The sequence below is a fragment of the Ambystoma mexicanum genome, chromosome 9 (genome assembly GCF_040938575.1).
Source record: "Ambystoma mexicanum isolate Mex_15411 chromosome 9, UKY_AmexF1_1, whole genome shotgun sequence".
NCBI classification, from domain to species: domain Eukaryota; kingdom Metazoa; phylum Chordata; class Amphibia; order Caudata; family Ambystomatidae; genus Ambystoma; species Ambystoma mexicanum.
The window spans coordinates 19,481,393-19,497,551 of NC_090931.1; the positions used below are offsets into that span (position 1 = coordinate 19,481,393).

Consider the following 16,159-nt stretch of genomic DNA (forward strand, 5'->3'; position numbering starts at 1 on the left):
AAAATAAACGCCCAATATTACTTTCCATCCGGTGTTGAAAGCTTTATTTATTACCGCGTTTATTTTGCTCCAGTCTGCACTCTTTTTGGCCAGTTTGCCTTACGTTTTAGTCGCCCTTAATTGAAGGGCTACTAAAACATAAGGTAAACTGGCCAAAAGGAATGAAAGCTGAAGCAAAATAAAAGCGGTCATACTGCTTCCGGTGTTGAAAGCAGTATCACCGTTTTTTTCAGCTTCCATTCTTTTTGGCAAGTTTGCCAGGGCTCAAGTTGAGGGTACACGCGGGTGGACGGAGTCCACCCACTTTTTTCGATGGTGGACTCCGCCCCCCATCCCCCCCAGCTAAAGTGAGAAACAGTGAAGGTCGTCTTTGAATTCATGCAGACCTCAGGGATTGGACCACAGCCCTCAGGTTTGCAGGCTGGACACTGCACCACTGCACTATATAACCTCATGAAAAATAACAAACTACTAAGGTGAAATGGCCATTTCAGTACTTTTACATTTTCAAAAACACTATTTGAACAAAATATCCTCTCTTGGTTTTGTGTGCGTATTGATTTTATGGAAGGCGTATGTCATTCGTCCTAAGCAATCCGGGTGGTTGTGAAAAGCCAATTTAATAACATGTACTGCATTCCACTGTAAAGTGCAAACTGCCCATTTTGACATGTGGGCGGGGCGTGCTTGGGGAGCTGTGCAAAAGGACGAGTCTTGTGTGTCTGTGGGCGGGGCATACATCTCAGGGGTGTGGAACTCTGAGCCTCTCGCGGTCCATTAGCCCAGCTTCAGACCTCCAGAACGCGAGTTGTTGCGCTTTCTGACGCAGTCTCATGACGTAGACACCTATTGTGTCTGTGACGTGATGGGACACGTTGGCAGTGATGATCACATTCTCTTCTTTATTGGGAGGTTTGGTGATCATCTTTTCATCCGGAATGCTGTTTACTGTGCACTCTTGCAGAGCTACAGTGGAATGAATGCGTAGCTCTTTTGAGCGAGCACGTGCTGCACACATTGATTTTGCCATTGGCAGTTCACTCCCAGACTGGGGGTCCCTGGGCTTCTCAGGGCCGGATTATGTGTTTACCATTCAGTGCATTCTCCGTACTGTGGCGCCTGCCTGTGTGGTTAAGGCAACCCGTTCTAATGGCTTCATAAAGGTGCAGGGGGAGTGCACCGGGCACTTTCCTGTATTTCGGAGGCGCAAGAAGCATGACTTGCTTAAAAAGAGGGACGTTTCCCAAATGAAAGAAAACCGCAAACCAATACACTCTAGAGCTTTGCAAAAACGTTGGCGTTCTTTTTGTCTTTCAGCAGAGTCTTCTGTTTGGTGATTTAAAGTGGGTGTTTTTTTATGTTGAACATTTCACAAGGCGATCTTCCAGGGATGGTAACGTTAAGCGATTCATAGATAATTTGACTGCAATTGTTCACGATTAAAGGGGATTTGTTCATTCTGCTGTTTGCGTTCAAATGACAAATAATCTTCCTGAGTGGGAAACATGGGTTAATTGCATTATAAAAGCAGACAAGAAGAGCGCACGCCTTCATTATGCCTGCACCTGGGTGTCTGCTGTAATTCAAAGCGGTTCATGCAGGGGTCGCTGATCACATACTGATGACATTCTTATTAAAGCTCGCCTAGCTGCACAGATAAGCACAGACTTTGGAGGATCGAGGGGTGATCCCTGCAACGAGCTCCAATCCCCTGCATAGTGCATGATGCAAGAACAACCCTCGGGGGGAGAACTTTTTGAAAAGTTAATTTCAAGTTCGTCCACGTGGCTTAGAAGCCGACGCAGAGCTGAAGCTTCATTTGGGTCTGGGGCAAGTTTCAGAGAGGCAGAGGGTACCTTGCTGGAGGCAACCGTGAGCAGTGCAGGCAGATGTAGGGCAGGGTGCACAGATATTTGGAGACGTTGTAGGAGGGAGGATAAGGTGAGTGAGTGGCTGGAACCCAGTTGTATTCTACTCCAGGGGCCCCCTGCATTGTGTGGGACGGTGCTGCGCCATTGCTGGAGGCCATGGGTCCGGTCGCGCAGCGTTAAGGAGACACGTCACACCAGTTTCACCTTCATTCCCGAACTGCCGGATTTCCGGATTTCGGGTACTTTAATCAAACGTCACGTCCCGTTGTGCACGGTGACGTGACGCGTACATACCATTCCTCTTTTTTCCCAAATAACTAAACTTGTGCTAACTATAAGCTAACTGCATTATTTTTCGATATTCTAGTCCCAACAGAGGGCGTCCACATTACCAGACATGCGGCCTCATTACGAGCTATTAGCTCCATGGCTGCCTCCAAACCGGGCTCCATTACTGGGTTCCTGCAATGTGGAATGACCGGGTCATTCCGACATAGGAGGACCCGGTAATTCCTCCTTGCAGGAACCATTCCCATTTCCCATTTGAGCCATCATAGGGCGCAATGGGAATGGGCAGCGAGGTAACAACGGGCATATTACAAGTGTCCTGTTGTTACCTCCCTCTTCCCCTCGCGGGACCCGGAAAGGATGCCTGGTTTTACCAGGCGTCTGATCCGGGTCCTGCAAAGGGAAGCTCGTAATCAGCGCTCCTGTAATGAAAGGGGCTGGTCCCGTACCGGCCCCCTTCATTCCGGGAGCACCAGAGTCGTAATGAGGCCCATAGTCTCTCAGTTTACCCGCTAGTGCTGTATCCTACAAGGTATAACATTACTTGCCCAGGATCACACACTGTGGTTAAACAGTCAAGCTGGGATTGTAACTCACTCTACAGTGCAGGCACTTGAACACATGCCTTCTAAACTCTACTTGTTCCAAATATTTATTTATTGCGCCTTTCTTAGGTGCTTATAAACAAGTAAATTGTGTTTCAAAGTGCCCACAGAGCAACAGGGAGCGAACATGGGAAAGAAAACAATGAGTGAAGATGAACCTACTAGGCCTTGTGAGCATTCGGAGCGTGCAAGTGCAGAGAGAGGGGAGGAGAGGGGAAGAGGTAAAGGGGTACATCAGCAGCTCTAAGTGCCCAGACTAGGAAGTGCCAGGGAACTATCATCTGCAAAGACTGATCATTATGATAATGGGTAAGTGCAGGCCTACAGTGGCGGAGGCCCGTAAGTGCCAAGGCAAGTGCTGTGTGTGGGCAGAGGCTGAGGAGACTGGGTGGGGGAGGCCGGGGCCCAAAAGACACGTGCGGGCCCTCGTCACCAATCAACACCAAGGAGGGAGGGAAGGAGCGAGCGGGTGAAAAGGAAAGTCTTGAGTAGCTTCCGGAATTGGAGAAGGTCTGTCTCAAGACAAAGAGGAAGGGGGGAGGCTATGCCATAAGAGGGAGCAAGCTGAGGAGGGAGAACGGCCACCAGCACTCTGTTTAGCAAAACGCTTGACACGCAGAGAGTTGGTACCAGTGGAGCGTAGAGGTCTTGAGGGATAGTATTTAGTAAGAGCAAGTTGCAGATAGCGTGGTCCCTGGCCCCAGGTAGCGTTGAAGCTGATGCAGAGGGATTTGAACTTGATCCTTGCCGCGACCGGGAGCAAGTGGAGAGATTTTAGGGCAGGAGAGAGTCCCTGAGCTTGAGGCCAAGGTTAAGAATCACTGGCCTATTCTAGATTAGCTGGAGGGGTCGTAGAGAGGAAGAGAGTAGATTCAAGAGGAGGCTATTGCAGTCGTCTAGCCTAGAGAGAACCAGAGCTCTGGTAACATTGAGCTTTTGGGGGAAGGTGAGAAAAGGGAGAATCCCTTTCAGAAGGAAGAGTTGAAAGTGGGACTTCTTGGCAATGACCTGAATGTGAGGGAGGAAAGAGAGAGAGGAGTCGAAGATGACGCCAAGGTTTCTGGCTTCAGATGAAGGAGAAGGGGGAGTGCCCATAGAGGATGGCCAGAGTGAGTGGATGAAAGAGGGAGTGTGGGGTCTCAATTGGAAGGATCTCAGACTTGCTGGCATTGAGGCAGAGGTCGATGGAAGTACACCAGGACTGGATGGCGGGTGGGCATAAACACATGTGTGCAGGCGCATTATAAATGCCATATCATATCAGTGCGGGATGATGGAAGATGCAAGAGGGTCTGCAGGAAGTTTGAAAAAAATGTGTCTGACATCTGCGTAGCACTGGAAGTTGGTGGAGAAGGAGGAAATGAGGAGTGCCAGCTGAGCAAGGTAAGTGTTGAAGAGCCAGGGGGAGAGGTTGGAGCCCTGGGGCACCCCACAGGTGGAGAAAGAGGTAGGTGAGGAAAAGGTGCTCAGAATAACCTGAGATTACCTGTCAGTTAGGAAGGAGGTCAGCCAATCCAGAGCCCCCTCCAACATACCCGGGGTATCATGGAACCGTTTTATGAGGATGGAGTGGTTAACCGCATTGAAGGTAGAGGAGAGATCGAGAAGGATGAGGACAGCAGGAGAGTTGGAGTCCAGAGATGCCAGCAGTTCTTCAAGGGTGTTCAGAAGAGCAGTTTCCCTGCCTCTGGATGCTCGGAATACAGATTGATGGTCGTGGAGGCATCAACAAGTTCAGTGTGCTGTGTCAGTTGGGGGAAGACCAGCTTCTCCAAAAGTAGGGAAGGAAGGAAGGGGGTGATAGATATGAGGTGGTAGTTGGCTAGAGAGGTCCAGACTCCTGAAGGTTTTTTCAGGTGGGGGCGCACAAGGGAGTGCTTGAGGGCAGAGGGGAAAGAACCAGGAGCAAAAGAAAGGGTTGCAGAAATCAGCGAGTGCAGGGGCAAGAGAACCAATGTTGTCCTTGATAGTTCTGGAGGAGCCGGGGAACCCTTTTTTGAGGAGTCCTTCATGGAGTGGGCAACTCTGGTGACCTCATCGGGTGTGACAGGGGAGAAGGAGGAGAGAGGCAGAAGGAGGGTGGGAGGCGATGGGATGCAAGGGAGTGAGGGAGGGGTTGGGGGATAGGTTAGCAATGGTGCTCAGGATGTCCAGTGTTTTGGTGGTGAAGCGTGTGACCAGTGTGTTTCAGAGGCGCTGGGACAGAAGAGGGGAGGAGGAGACTGCAGAAGGTTTGGCTAGTTCCCTGCAGATTCTAAAGACTTCAGCCATGTTGTTGGATGCACCCGATACCTGTGCCTGGATGTGGGTCCTTTTCTTTGCATGAATGGAGAGTCTGTATTGCCTTTGGACCAGGCAGCAGGCCAGTTTGTGAGAGGGTGAGCCAGAGGTTTGCCACTTCCGTTCCACAGCTCTGCACTTGTGTTTCAGGGCTGCAAGTTCTGAGTCGTACCAGGTATTACGTTTGGAGGCGGGTTTCAGGCGGATCCTCATGACTCAGGCATGAATGTACAGGGTGTTAGTAATGGCCAGATGGATGTTGCTGAGAGCAGAGTCAGTGGAGGGTCTGGGGTATGGGGAGAGAGGGGTATGAAGGTGGATGTGAAGGCAGCAGCTAACACTCATTTCATTGGACAGATGTTTGTGAACAAGGTTGGCAAGGGTGGTGGAGGTGTGGTCAGTGGGCCGAGAGGACCCAGGTAAGAAGAGAGGGGAGACTGGTCTGACCAGGACAGAAGTATGATCAAAGGGGGGAGAGTGAAAGACCAGAGTGGATGAGGGCATCAGGAGTGTGTCCTCCTGAGGGGGTTGGACCAGATGGGAGAATGGAGAGGGAGAGCAAAGTGCAGAGTTCAAAGAAGAGGGTGGATGCTGTGATAGAGGAGTCCAATTGGATGTTCAAGTTGCCCAAGAGAAGGAGTTTGGAGGTGGTAGTGAGGAGAGAGGATCAGAAGTTATCCCATTCAGAGAGGAACCAGGTGGTAGTGCCAGGGGGGCATGTAGATGGTGGCAATGGTCAGAGAGGAGGAGGAGGCAGAGATGACCAACTTCCAGACCAGGCTCTTGAAGGAAGAGTAAGGCAGAGTGGGTGCGAGGGAGAACCCTCTCAGGGAAGATTAAGGCAACCCCACTGCCAGCACGGTTAGGTCATGGCTTAGAAAGGATCTTGTAGCCAGCAAGGAAGTCAAAAGGCGTGACTGAGCTGGCATTGAACCATGTCTCGTTAAGAGCGAGAATGTCAAGGTCAGCGTCTTCAAGGAGACAGATGTTGGTGGAATGTTTGTTGGCTGAGCGGGCATTAAGTGTGGCCATGTGGTAGAGGTCTCCACCTTTGAAGGTTTTCCAAGGCGGCTTACAGGGGCGTGGTACACCATTCGGAGTGGGAGGGACAGATAGAATAGTTGGGGAGAGGTAGGGCGGGAAGGAAGTTAATGATGGACGGCAGGTGCCGGTCGAAGAGAAAGAGGTTGGCCTGAGGACCCTGTACCAGGATAGTGCTAGTATGGTAGACATTAATGATGCAGCGTGATGAGGAGAAGCCCGCAAGGAGGCCTTCCCACTTGGTGCCACCATTCATGGGAGAGGATGTGAGGAGGATATTCATCAAGGCACGAAGATAAATATTGGACAGAAGTGGAGAAAGAGCCGATCGCTGTGGAATGCCACAGCACTGGAGGAGGATTCCTGAGAGAAATCCTCCGACCTGGACACTTTGTTGACAGTCAGTGAGAAAAGATGTAAACCACTGAAGTGCACCAGGATCCACATTAACCAGATCCTTTAAACGATCCAGCAAAATGCTGTGGTCCGCCGTATCAAATGCAGCAGAGAGATCAAGCATTACAAGCAGGGAGTTTCCCCTCATCTCCTGCCTGCAACGTCGCATCCCAAATGGCCATCAATGCAGTCTCTGTCCCATGTAATGGGCGCGAGCCAGATCGCAGAGGATGGAGCAGGCAATGATCTTCAACCAAATCCTGCAACTGTTTGGTAACTACTTTCTCCAGAATTTTGCCTGGCCAAGGGAGACCCGCGATAGGGCGATAGTTGCCATAATCTTCAGAGTCCAGGCCAACCTTTTTCAACAGAGGAGTAACGACTGATACTTTCAGAGCTTCAGGAACTAATCACCGGGAGAGTGAGAGGTTGACAAACTTAGTCATAAAAGGGGTACTTTCCAGACAAAGTCGCTTAGCAGCCAAAGCTGGCAATGGGAAAAGCGAGTCATTTGTGGGTTTTAGCTCAGACAGCACTGTTATAATGTCCTCAGCTAGTACTTGCTTAAAACTGAACTGGGTTGTTGGTCCTATATGTTCTATGTTTTGGCTGGCAACCTCACATTGCAGGGTTTTATCTAAGTTTCTATGAATCCTAATGTTATTTTGAAAATTCAAATTTTTGTCGCAAAAAAAAATATATTTAGGCCATTATTGTGGTTAACAGATGAGGCCTTCACTGGTGCATATGTATTCTGATCAACAAAATCAGCAATAGTTTTAAATGCTTTTTGGGGATGGTTTATTGCAGTTGAGATTTTTGTCGATAGAAAAGTTGACTTGGCTACGAACAGTGCCTTTTTGTAGGTAGATAATGCTTTATTTGCCAAATTAAGATGTTCAGTTGATTTTGAGCGATACCATCGATTTTCATGGTGTTTGTGTTCTTTTATACTGCTTATACAATTATACTGTCTTATAAAGCAGGGCTCTCCAGTTTCCCATGGTCATGCATGAAAAAGCCACCCAGGCCTTTTTATGCTCAGAGTTCTCTTTTTTACCTAAATGTCACATGTCATATCATATCATATCATATCATGGATAAGAAAAGACTGCAAGTCCCAGCATCCAAAGGGGAAAAACAGGACTGGATGACCGCATGTGTGGCCACAGGAAACTTGAGAAATCAGATAGTTTACATGCAAAATACAAATCTCAAATTAATGTAGCCTTACACTATGTAAATTCGTAGTGAAACATGTTTGGCCAAAAGAATATTGTTTTAGCTTCATAATCCAGATGCTGACTGGAAAACTAGACATCCCAGAATGCAAAGTAATACCATGCTGAACCATTGTTTGTTTTACTACACTTCTTTATTACAGTAAAATGTTTAGTAAAGACACTGGATAAATATTACCTCTGTCACAAAGGTTGCTCACCTGCTGGACACATGCCTGATGTGCTTCAGAGCAGGCCAAGCAACTATTCACAGTTCGCGGTTCATAGACCTTCTAGCAGAGAGAGCTAGGAGTAAGGATCAGCCAGTATCATAGTTGACTTCCGAGCAGCTTTTGACTCTGTCGATAGGGAGAAATTGTGGCAAAAGTTGGAGATTTTGGATTGCCCTGCGAGTTTCTGTGGATGTTGAAACCTCTGCACAGAGATACTCAAGTTCATCTACTGTTTGGTATCAGGGGGGTCACAATACCCCTGAATCTCACAAGTAAAGGGGTGAAGCAGGGGTGTGTTGGCCCCCCTGTTATACAATATATATCTGGTGGATCCCCCTTTCGACTGAAAGGAGTCTGGAGCTGCCCTCTTAGAGTTGCACTGTCACATGTTATCTGTATGTCATATGCTGACGACTTAGTTATTTTCGCCCACACCTTTTTTGGTATGTCGAGGTAGGTAAAAGAGATGCCGTCCTATGCTAAAGAAAACTCTTTGGTCATTAAAATGGATAAAACCAAAATGATGCCGTTTGTCAGTAGGCCTTCTGCTCCACCCAAGTAGATCTCACCCAAAGGTCAATTAGGATATTTGGAAAATGATATACATCTTGGGGTTGAGATCCGCTCTGGCAAAGGCTACGATGACTTGATTCACTCCAGAAGAAGGAAAGCCTTCCCATTTACTGTGTTTATCGATAGGTTTTCTAAACATACAGCGGGTTGTTCCATGGACGGCCTCATTAGGTTGTACAAGCAATTTTTTTGTCCAGCAATTCTATATGGTCTTGAGGTTGCATGCTTGAAAGATTTATATTTGTACAGGTGCTAGAAGGCATATTCTGGAAAACATGTCTAGATCTTCCCGAGGCTGTTCTCCTCGAAATATTGAGGCTGGAGCTCGGATTAACATCTATGCAGGCTATGGTTCTTAAAAAACTGGGGATATTGAATATTCCGGCAATGATGGAATGTGTCCTTTGTTGTCCCACTTAGGGACGATTATGTAACGAAAAGTAGTGGACGGATTTAAGTATTCTGTTGGAAAATTATTTGACAGTAAACACAAAAAGGACGAACGGTGGCTATACCCTGTACACAATCCCTAACTTTATCACACACACAATTGTACACTTAGAGTTAGTTGCTTATATTTATGTTAGATTTCATCCAAACTAGCTGCTCGCCCTCAAACCATTCCAACTATGCCTTCCAGGGGAAAGCTAACCATAGTTGACGGTGGTGGGCCGCCTATCTAGGGAGAGGGGGCATAAGGAGGCTAGCCCTATTGCTTAGGAAGTTAAAATTCCATGCTGATGAGTTCTAACAGACACCTCAACCTGTTAACGCGCCCTTTTATTAGCAACTCATGTTTATACTATCTTTAAAAAGCAGCATGTGCACTACTTACCTGCACTACTTCAAAATAGGATATGCCTTTATTAGCGGGAGATCTCCTCATTCAAATGGCCGACCGGTTTCAGTCGTGTGAGCAGTTCAAAGCACTTTCTTCAGGGCCTCTGATGTTGTAGCATACACCAGTAGACTGCTATCTGCTGGCCACAGCAACTGCGAATGGGACAACAGAGGGGAAATAGATATTGCTGAAACTGCAACGTAGAAAGTGTTTTGGAAACGGCTAGGCATGTCATGACGGAACGTAAGGTAATGGGGACTACATACATATGCCTTTTGGGGAAATTCGTACAGGTGCGAAGTAAAGGTCCTCCTGGTATCACCCCCAAAAGAGGGCATGGCAGGGAAGCCATGCCAGGTTAAGTGCCGCATCAGCATGTACCACCCGGGGGGTAGAGTGTATGGTCCACCTCAACCACCTGCCAGAACATAATGAACATGTGTTATTGTGCTTACTTTGTTTTCTGCAGTAATTGTTTTGGGGTGCTCGCCCGTGTTGTGGCCCCACTCCTGACCCGCTTCCATCCCTCATCCCACCCCGCCCACTGACCTCATTGGCCGTTTCGGTGCTTAACCCGCCTTCCCAGGGCAGCCCTGTGCTCGGCAGCCCATGTGGCTAAGGGCCCCAAGGTAAAGGGCGGCTCCCACAGAGGTGGCTCCAGCTCGTGTCTGCAGGTGTCAGCAGGGGAAGCCAGTAGTCAGCCGTCAACCTGCAGCGACTAAGTCAGGTAGTAGTGGCCTGGGTTAGGAATAGAGCCTCCACTCTACCCTAATAACCAACCCGGCCACATAGCAGACTCTCAGACTTAGGGATGTTTTCTCTGGTATTTAAATTGCATTGTGAAAGTATTTAAAATTGCACTGTGGAAGTGTTTAAAATTGCATTGTGAAAATTAGGCCTTTTCCCTACTATACAGAACTCTCAGACTTAGGTGTGTTTCTCCGGCATTTAAAATTGCACTATGAAAGTATTTAAAATTGCATTGTGAAACCTAAGCCTTTGCCTTACTATACAGGACTCTCAGACTTAGGTGTATTTTCTCCGTTATTTAAAATTGCATTGTGAAAGACGTGCCATCCTGTGGTTTGCCTCCTAGTAAAGCAATCATCTAGCAAACTTTTCTACCTTTATCTAAGCTCCTGTCGTCTTGTCTAATTGTCTACTTGTCTTGTCTGCTTGCCCTCCCACCCTGTGTCCCTCCCTAGTGTTCTCCCCACCCCTCCCCTTCCCACTCCCTTCCTCTTCTCTCCTCTCCCTACCTACCTACTCTATGGTGCTCTCGACTATCCTGCTCCCCTCACTAATTCTGGTATGAAGAAGTTTAAAAGGGACATCCTGGTCTCCAACCCAGGCCTCCCTATCGTGGACACCTACACCAGTGCCTCCTCCAGGCAAACCCTCACTGACATCCTCTTTGTCATTCCTTCACCAGACCTAGGGACTCTTCATATGGTCTCTGTGCTCTCCCTTTCTCTTCTTCTCCCATTAAGGTGGCACCCCCTCCTGGCCTCCTTCCACTCTTCTAAGGTCATCACATGTTTACCAGAATGGTACTGTCCTGGTCCAAGGTCCTCAAGGCAACCTTATTCTCTTTGATAGGCACTTCCCCTGCCTCATCAATTTCCTTTCTTCTCCTGCTGCCCCTCTCTCCCCTCCATGGCTTCCTCACCTCCCCCATCCTTGCTGTCTCCTCCTTGGCTACCTTGCCCTCTCCTCCTTCCTCTTCTGCCCCCCCTCTGGCTTCTTCTACACTTCCACAGGGCATACCTCTGGTTTGTACGCCTCCCCGGATGTCTTTCAAGGATGGCAACCTTCTCTATATTGCCACTCTAAACTCTCGCTCAGCTGTCAAATACTCCTCTGACATCTGCCGCCTCCTTTAGGAACTTAACCTGGATGTCCTCGGTCTCACTGAGACATGGTTCACGGCCAGCTCTGTCACAAGCTTTGATACTATCCTCCCTGATGGCTACAAGATCCTCTTCGTGCCCAGATCAAACCGTTCCGGAGGGGGTGTAGCCCTGATCTTCCCTGAGTGGATTTCTGCCTCTGTCATTCCTATGCAGGCTACTCATCTTTCGAATGCCTTGTCTGCAGGCACTCTCTCTCTCCTGGTCATTCCCTTACTGTGCCTACCATCTATCGGCCACCTGGTCAGATCTCCTCCTTCTCTGAGTGGGCAGACCTCTCCTCTTCCCTCCTGGCCTCGACCACTCAACTCCTCCTTCTTGAACACTTCAACATTCACCTGGAGGCTTCCTGTCCTTCCTCTGGACTCTTTTGTGACCTCTGCGACTCTCTCTCACTCTCTCTTCTCGCCTCTGGCGCGAATCACTCTGCAGGGCACACTTTGGATGTTCTGATCTCTTGAGACCTTCCCCTTTCTATTCCTCTCACCACTCCTCTCTCCTGGAGTGATCACTTCCTCCTTTCCTCCCAGCTCACCCTCTCTACCCCTCAGGCCAAGCCAACTCCAGCACTGCCACCTACCTTCTCGGTTATCCGACCCATGAAGCGTGTATCAGTTGAGGCTTTTGCCGCCACCTTCTCACACCCCACCCTTGGATGACTCACACCCTGACACAGCCCTTTCCATGCTCCACTTTGGTATATATGATACTCTCGATGTTCTTGCCCCTGTCATGAGGATCCGCCTGAAGCCCAAAGCCAAGTGCAACTCTTTGTACGACTCAGACCTTGTCACCCTTGAACGCAAGTGCAGGGTGGCTGAGAGGAAATGGCATGCTTCAGGTACATCCTCTGACAAACTGGCCTGTCGCCTGCTCCAAAGGCAATACAGGCTCTCTGCCCGCACCAAGAAGAGAGGCCACATCCAAGCTCACGTCTCTGCAGCATCTAACAACCCAGCCAAACTCTAAAATCTGCAAGGAGCTGGCCTGTCCTGCTGCATTATATACATCTCCTGTCCCCTCCCAGGCCCTCTGCACGGCCCTGGCTTCTCATTTCATTTCTAAAACTCAGGACATCCTGTCCTCCCTCTACTCCCGGCTCTTCGCTAGGCACTTCTTCGTCCACCTCTCCTCCCTCCTTCTCTGCCTTTCCCTTCTTCTCCCCAGATGAGATATGTAGACAAGTCTGATCTATGAAAGTCTCATCAAAACAGGTTCATCCCTGCAGGGTCAGACAGGCCCCTCAGCCTTTTGGCCCGTGGCCGGCCCGAAATCTTCCGTTGGGATGAGGGCTGTTTTATGGCCATGCCTGGGCCGGTTAGGAAGAAAAAAAAATGAAAAAAAAAGAATCACTTTTTTCTCAAAAAGCCTTTCATCGTTCTTAGGTCGATAAATGAGTACCAACACAGGTTGGGTGATATTTTATGCATATTTGTTCTATAAAAAAGAGCTTAAGAGTAAGTGCTATACATTAGCATATTATTATGTGGCCTTGGACGTCTGCTAGGATTCACAGTAATTTAGTGTATTAAGGAACAAGGCTATTTGATGCCAATTCCTGTTTTGTCAAGGGGTGAAAGGTCATGTTTCATCACTTCCCGGGATGTCACTTTGGGGTGGGGTTAAATGACATCACTTCCGATGTCATCAGAGGTCAAGGGTCATGAGGCGAGGGGTGGGCCACTTTTTAGAGGCGAGAGATGGGCCACTTTCTTTTGGGTGAGCGGGCCTATTTCTTGTCCCAGTCCGACCCTGCATCCCTGTACCTCCAAAACCATCAAGGACCACATTGACATCCTTGTTCCTTCTCTGGCTGACTTCTGCAACCACTCCTTCGCCACTGGAGTCTTCTCTTCCCCCCCGAAGCACTCCCTTGTGCACCCTCTTCTTAAGAAACTCTCTGCCGACCCTTCCTCCCCTGCTCACTATCGCCCAATCTCCATCACTCCTTTCCTGGGCAAGCTCCTGGAGAAACTGGCCATCTCCCAGCTTAATCTCCATACTAAATCTGTTGGCTGTCTCCACGACCATCACTCTGGCTTCAGAGCTGCCAGAAGCACGGAAACTGCTCTCCTGAACATTCACGAAGACCTGCTCCCCAACCTTGATTCCAACACCCCCTGTGTCCTCATCTTACTTGATCTCTCCTCTGCCTTTGACACGGTCAACCATGCCACCCTGCTCAACCGTCTCCGTGATAACCTGGGTATCACCGATTAGGCCCTGGCTTGGCTGACTTGTTTCCTCTCCGATTAATCCTCCCAGGTCCAACTTGGGCCCTTCCTCTCCTCTATCTCTATCTCTTCCTGTGGTTACCCAGGGATCTATGCTCTCTCCCTGGCTGTTAAACCAATATCTGGCACTCCTTGCCCACCGCATTGCTGCTCTCTGCCAGAACTTTCAGTGCTATACGGATGACACCCAGCTCATTTTAGGCTCCCTTCCGCCACTTCTTCTCCTTCTGAGATTCTCCTGATCGCACACCTGCTCCCACTTTTCCTGTTGCTCCCTGTCCGGCCTCTCTTGGCCCTCTCCCTGCTCCCACCTGCAGGGCTAAAAACCCTGGGGTCATCTTCGACTCCACACTTTCCTTCTCTCCTCACATCTCTGACGTCTCTAAGAAGTCACACTACCAGCTGCACCTCCTCAGAGGTATTCTTCCTTTCCTCTCCTTCCCCCAGAAGCTCACTGTCTCCAGAGCTCTGGTTCTCTCTAGGTGGGATTACTGCAACAGCCTCTTTATTAATCTGCCTGCCTCTACTCTGTGCAACTCATCCAAAAGAGGACTGCAAGACTTGTCCCTGGCCTCAAGTCTAGGGATCGTATCTCTCCAGGACCGAAATCTCTGCACTGGCTACCAGTGGCTGCAAGCATTAAGTTTGAAACCCTCTGCATTGTCCACAAGGCCTTCTGGGGCCGGGACCTCAATACCTTCAAGTCTCTCTTCCTAAATATCTTCCTTCTTGAGCTCTTCGCTCATCCACCTCCAACTCTCTCAGGGTCAGTCGCTTCTGCAAGCAACAAGTTGGTGGTAGATCTCTTTCTTCTGCTGGGGCCTCCGTCTGGAAAATCCTCCCTGCCTCCCTGAAACTTGAGGAGAACCATCTCCAGTTCTGGAAGCACCTCAAGACTCTCCTCCTCTCCCCTGCTGATCTCCAGCATGAAACTGAAACTGCACTGGTTACCTGGCTACCCTCTGATCTCAGGCCCAGGTACCCTCCCCGCCAGTTGACACCTGCACTGTCCCCCCTGGCAACCCTTGCGGACTGTTTCTGTATCCCTACAGCCCCCTACCAGCACTTAACACCTGATGCCTGCACTTACCCTTGCACTTACCACCTGCTGGCCGTACTTTTATTTATCGTCTTTAATTATTTTACTGTTATCTTAGGTACTGCCCTGCCCCCTTCCCCTTCCCGTGCACTTTTCGCTTCCCCCCTCCCTTGCACTTGCGTGATCTCAGTGTCACCTGGTCTAGTAAGATCGTTGTCTCTGTCTTCCCTCTGTTCCCCCTCCCTTGCCTTGTTGCGCCTTGAAACACTTGTGTATAGGCGCGTTATAAATGCCATATCATATCATATGTGGTTTTTTGCCTTCATGTTAACGGGTCATATTTAATGAGTGGTTTGGTTTTGCAGTGAAAATAAAGGTGGCCAGATAAATGCAAAGAACAGTGTTATGTGTCACTTCCGGCCTTGCGCGCTGCCCCCTGTGGAGCCAATACAGGGCTTGCAGTCGGAGATAAGTCGCCGCCAAGTCTACAGTATTGTCGGAATCAGTGCAGGACTCACCCACCCGCGGATCATGTCCCGTTCCTATTGTCTGATAAGCTCCCTTTGGCTATTTCCCACTTTTCCCCACTGCAGGTGTTCCCGTACTCCCTACTGGTGCTCGCCGTAGCCATGTACCTGCCCACACTACTCTGGCGATACGTTGCAGCGCCGTCCTTGAACTCTGACCTACTCTTCATTATCGACGAATTGGACAAATCCTACAACCGCTCCATCCGGCTGGTGCAGCACATCGTGAAGGTCCAGCAGTCCTGCCCGGACCCGCAGGTCTTCTGGGAAGAGTTTGAAAAGTGAGTCCATCATTTCCAAATATGACTGATCTTTTTGGGAAGAAGTAATTGAGTTTTTTGGGATACCACATTATTGAATACACATCAAAGGGTAGTGCCTTTGATCACAATTACAGTAACTTCCTGAAGAATGGAAAAGGGGCCTGCGTCCGACAGATGCAGACAGAGACAGACAGATGCAGACAGAGACAGGCAGATGCAGACAGGTGCAGACAGAGACAGGTGCAGATAGATGCAAACAGAGACAGACGGATGCAGATGCAGAGACAGGCAGACAGAGGCAGGCAGATACAGACAGATGCAGACAGAGACAGACAGAGAGATAGATGCAGGCAGATGCAGCCAGGTGCAGACAGGGACAGATGCAGACAGATGCAGACAGAGACAGGCAGATGCAGACAGAGACAGATGCAGACAGAGACAGATGCAGACAGAGACAGACAGATGCAGACAGAGACAGACAGATGGAGACAGAGACAGGCAGATGCAGAGTCAGATGCAGACAGGGACAGACAGAGACACACAGAGGCAGACAGAGGCAGACAGAGAGATACAGATGCAGGCAGATGCAGACAGGTGCAGAAAGAGACAGGCAGCCAAACACAGGCAGATGCAAACAGAGACAGATGCAAACAGAGACAGATGCAGACAGAGACAGACAGAGACAGGCGAATGCAGAGTCAGATGCAGACAGAGGCAGACAGAGGCAGACAGAGACAGAGACATACAGATGCATGCATATGCAGACACAGACAGATGCAGGCAGATGCAGACAGGTGCAGACAGAGACAGATGCAGACAGAGACAGGTAGATGCAGAC

At 49.2% G+C, this 16,159-nt stretch overlaps 1 protein-coding gene across 1 annotated transcript in view; it reads left to right on the forward strand.

Annotated features, from left to right (window-relative positions):
* The window catches only part of PANX3 (pannexin 3), a 189,122-nt gene that overhangs the window by 59,118 nt on the left and 113,845 nt on the right, over positions 1 to 16,159 (forward strand). The window contains exon 3 of the mRNA XM_069614086.1: positions 15,125 to 15,339. Within this exon, the coding sequence (XP_069470187.1) occupies positions 15,125 to 15,339 (215 nt within the window). The remainder of the gene's footprint in view (positions 1 to 15,124; positions 15,340 to 16,159) is intronic.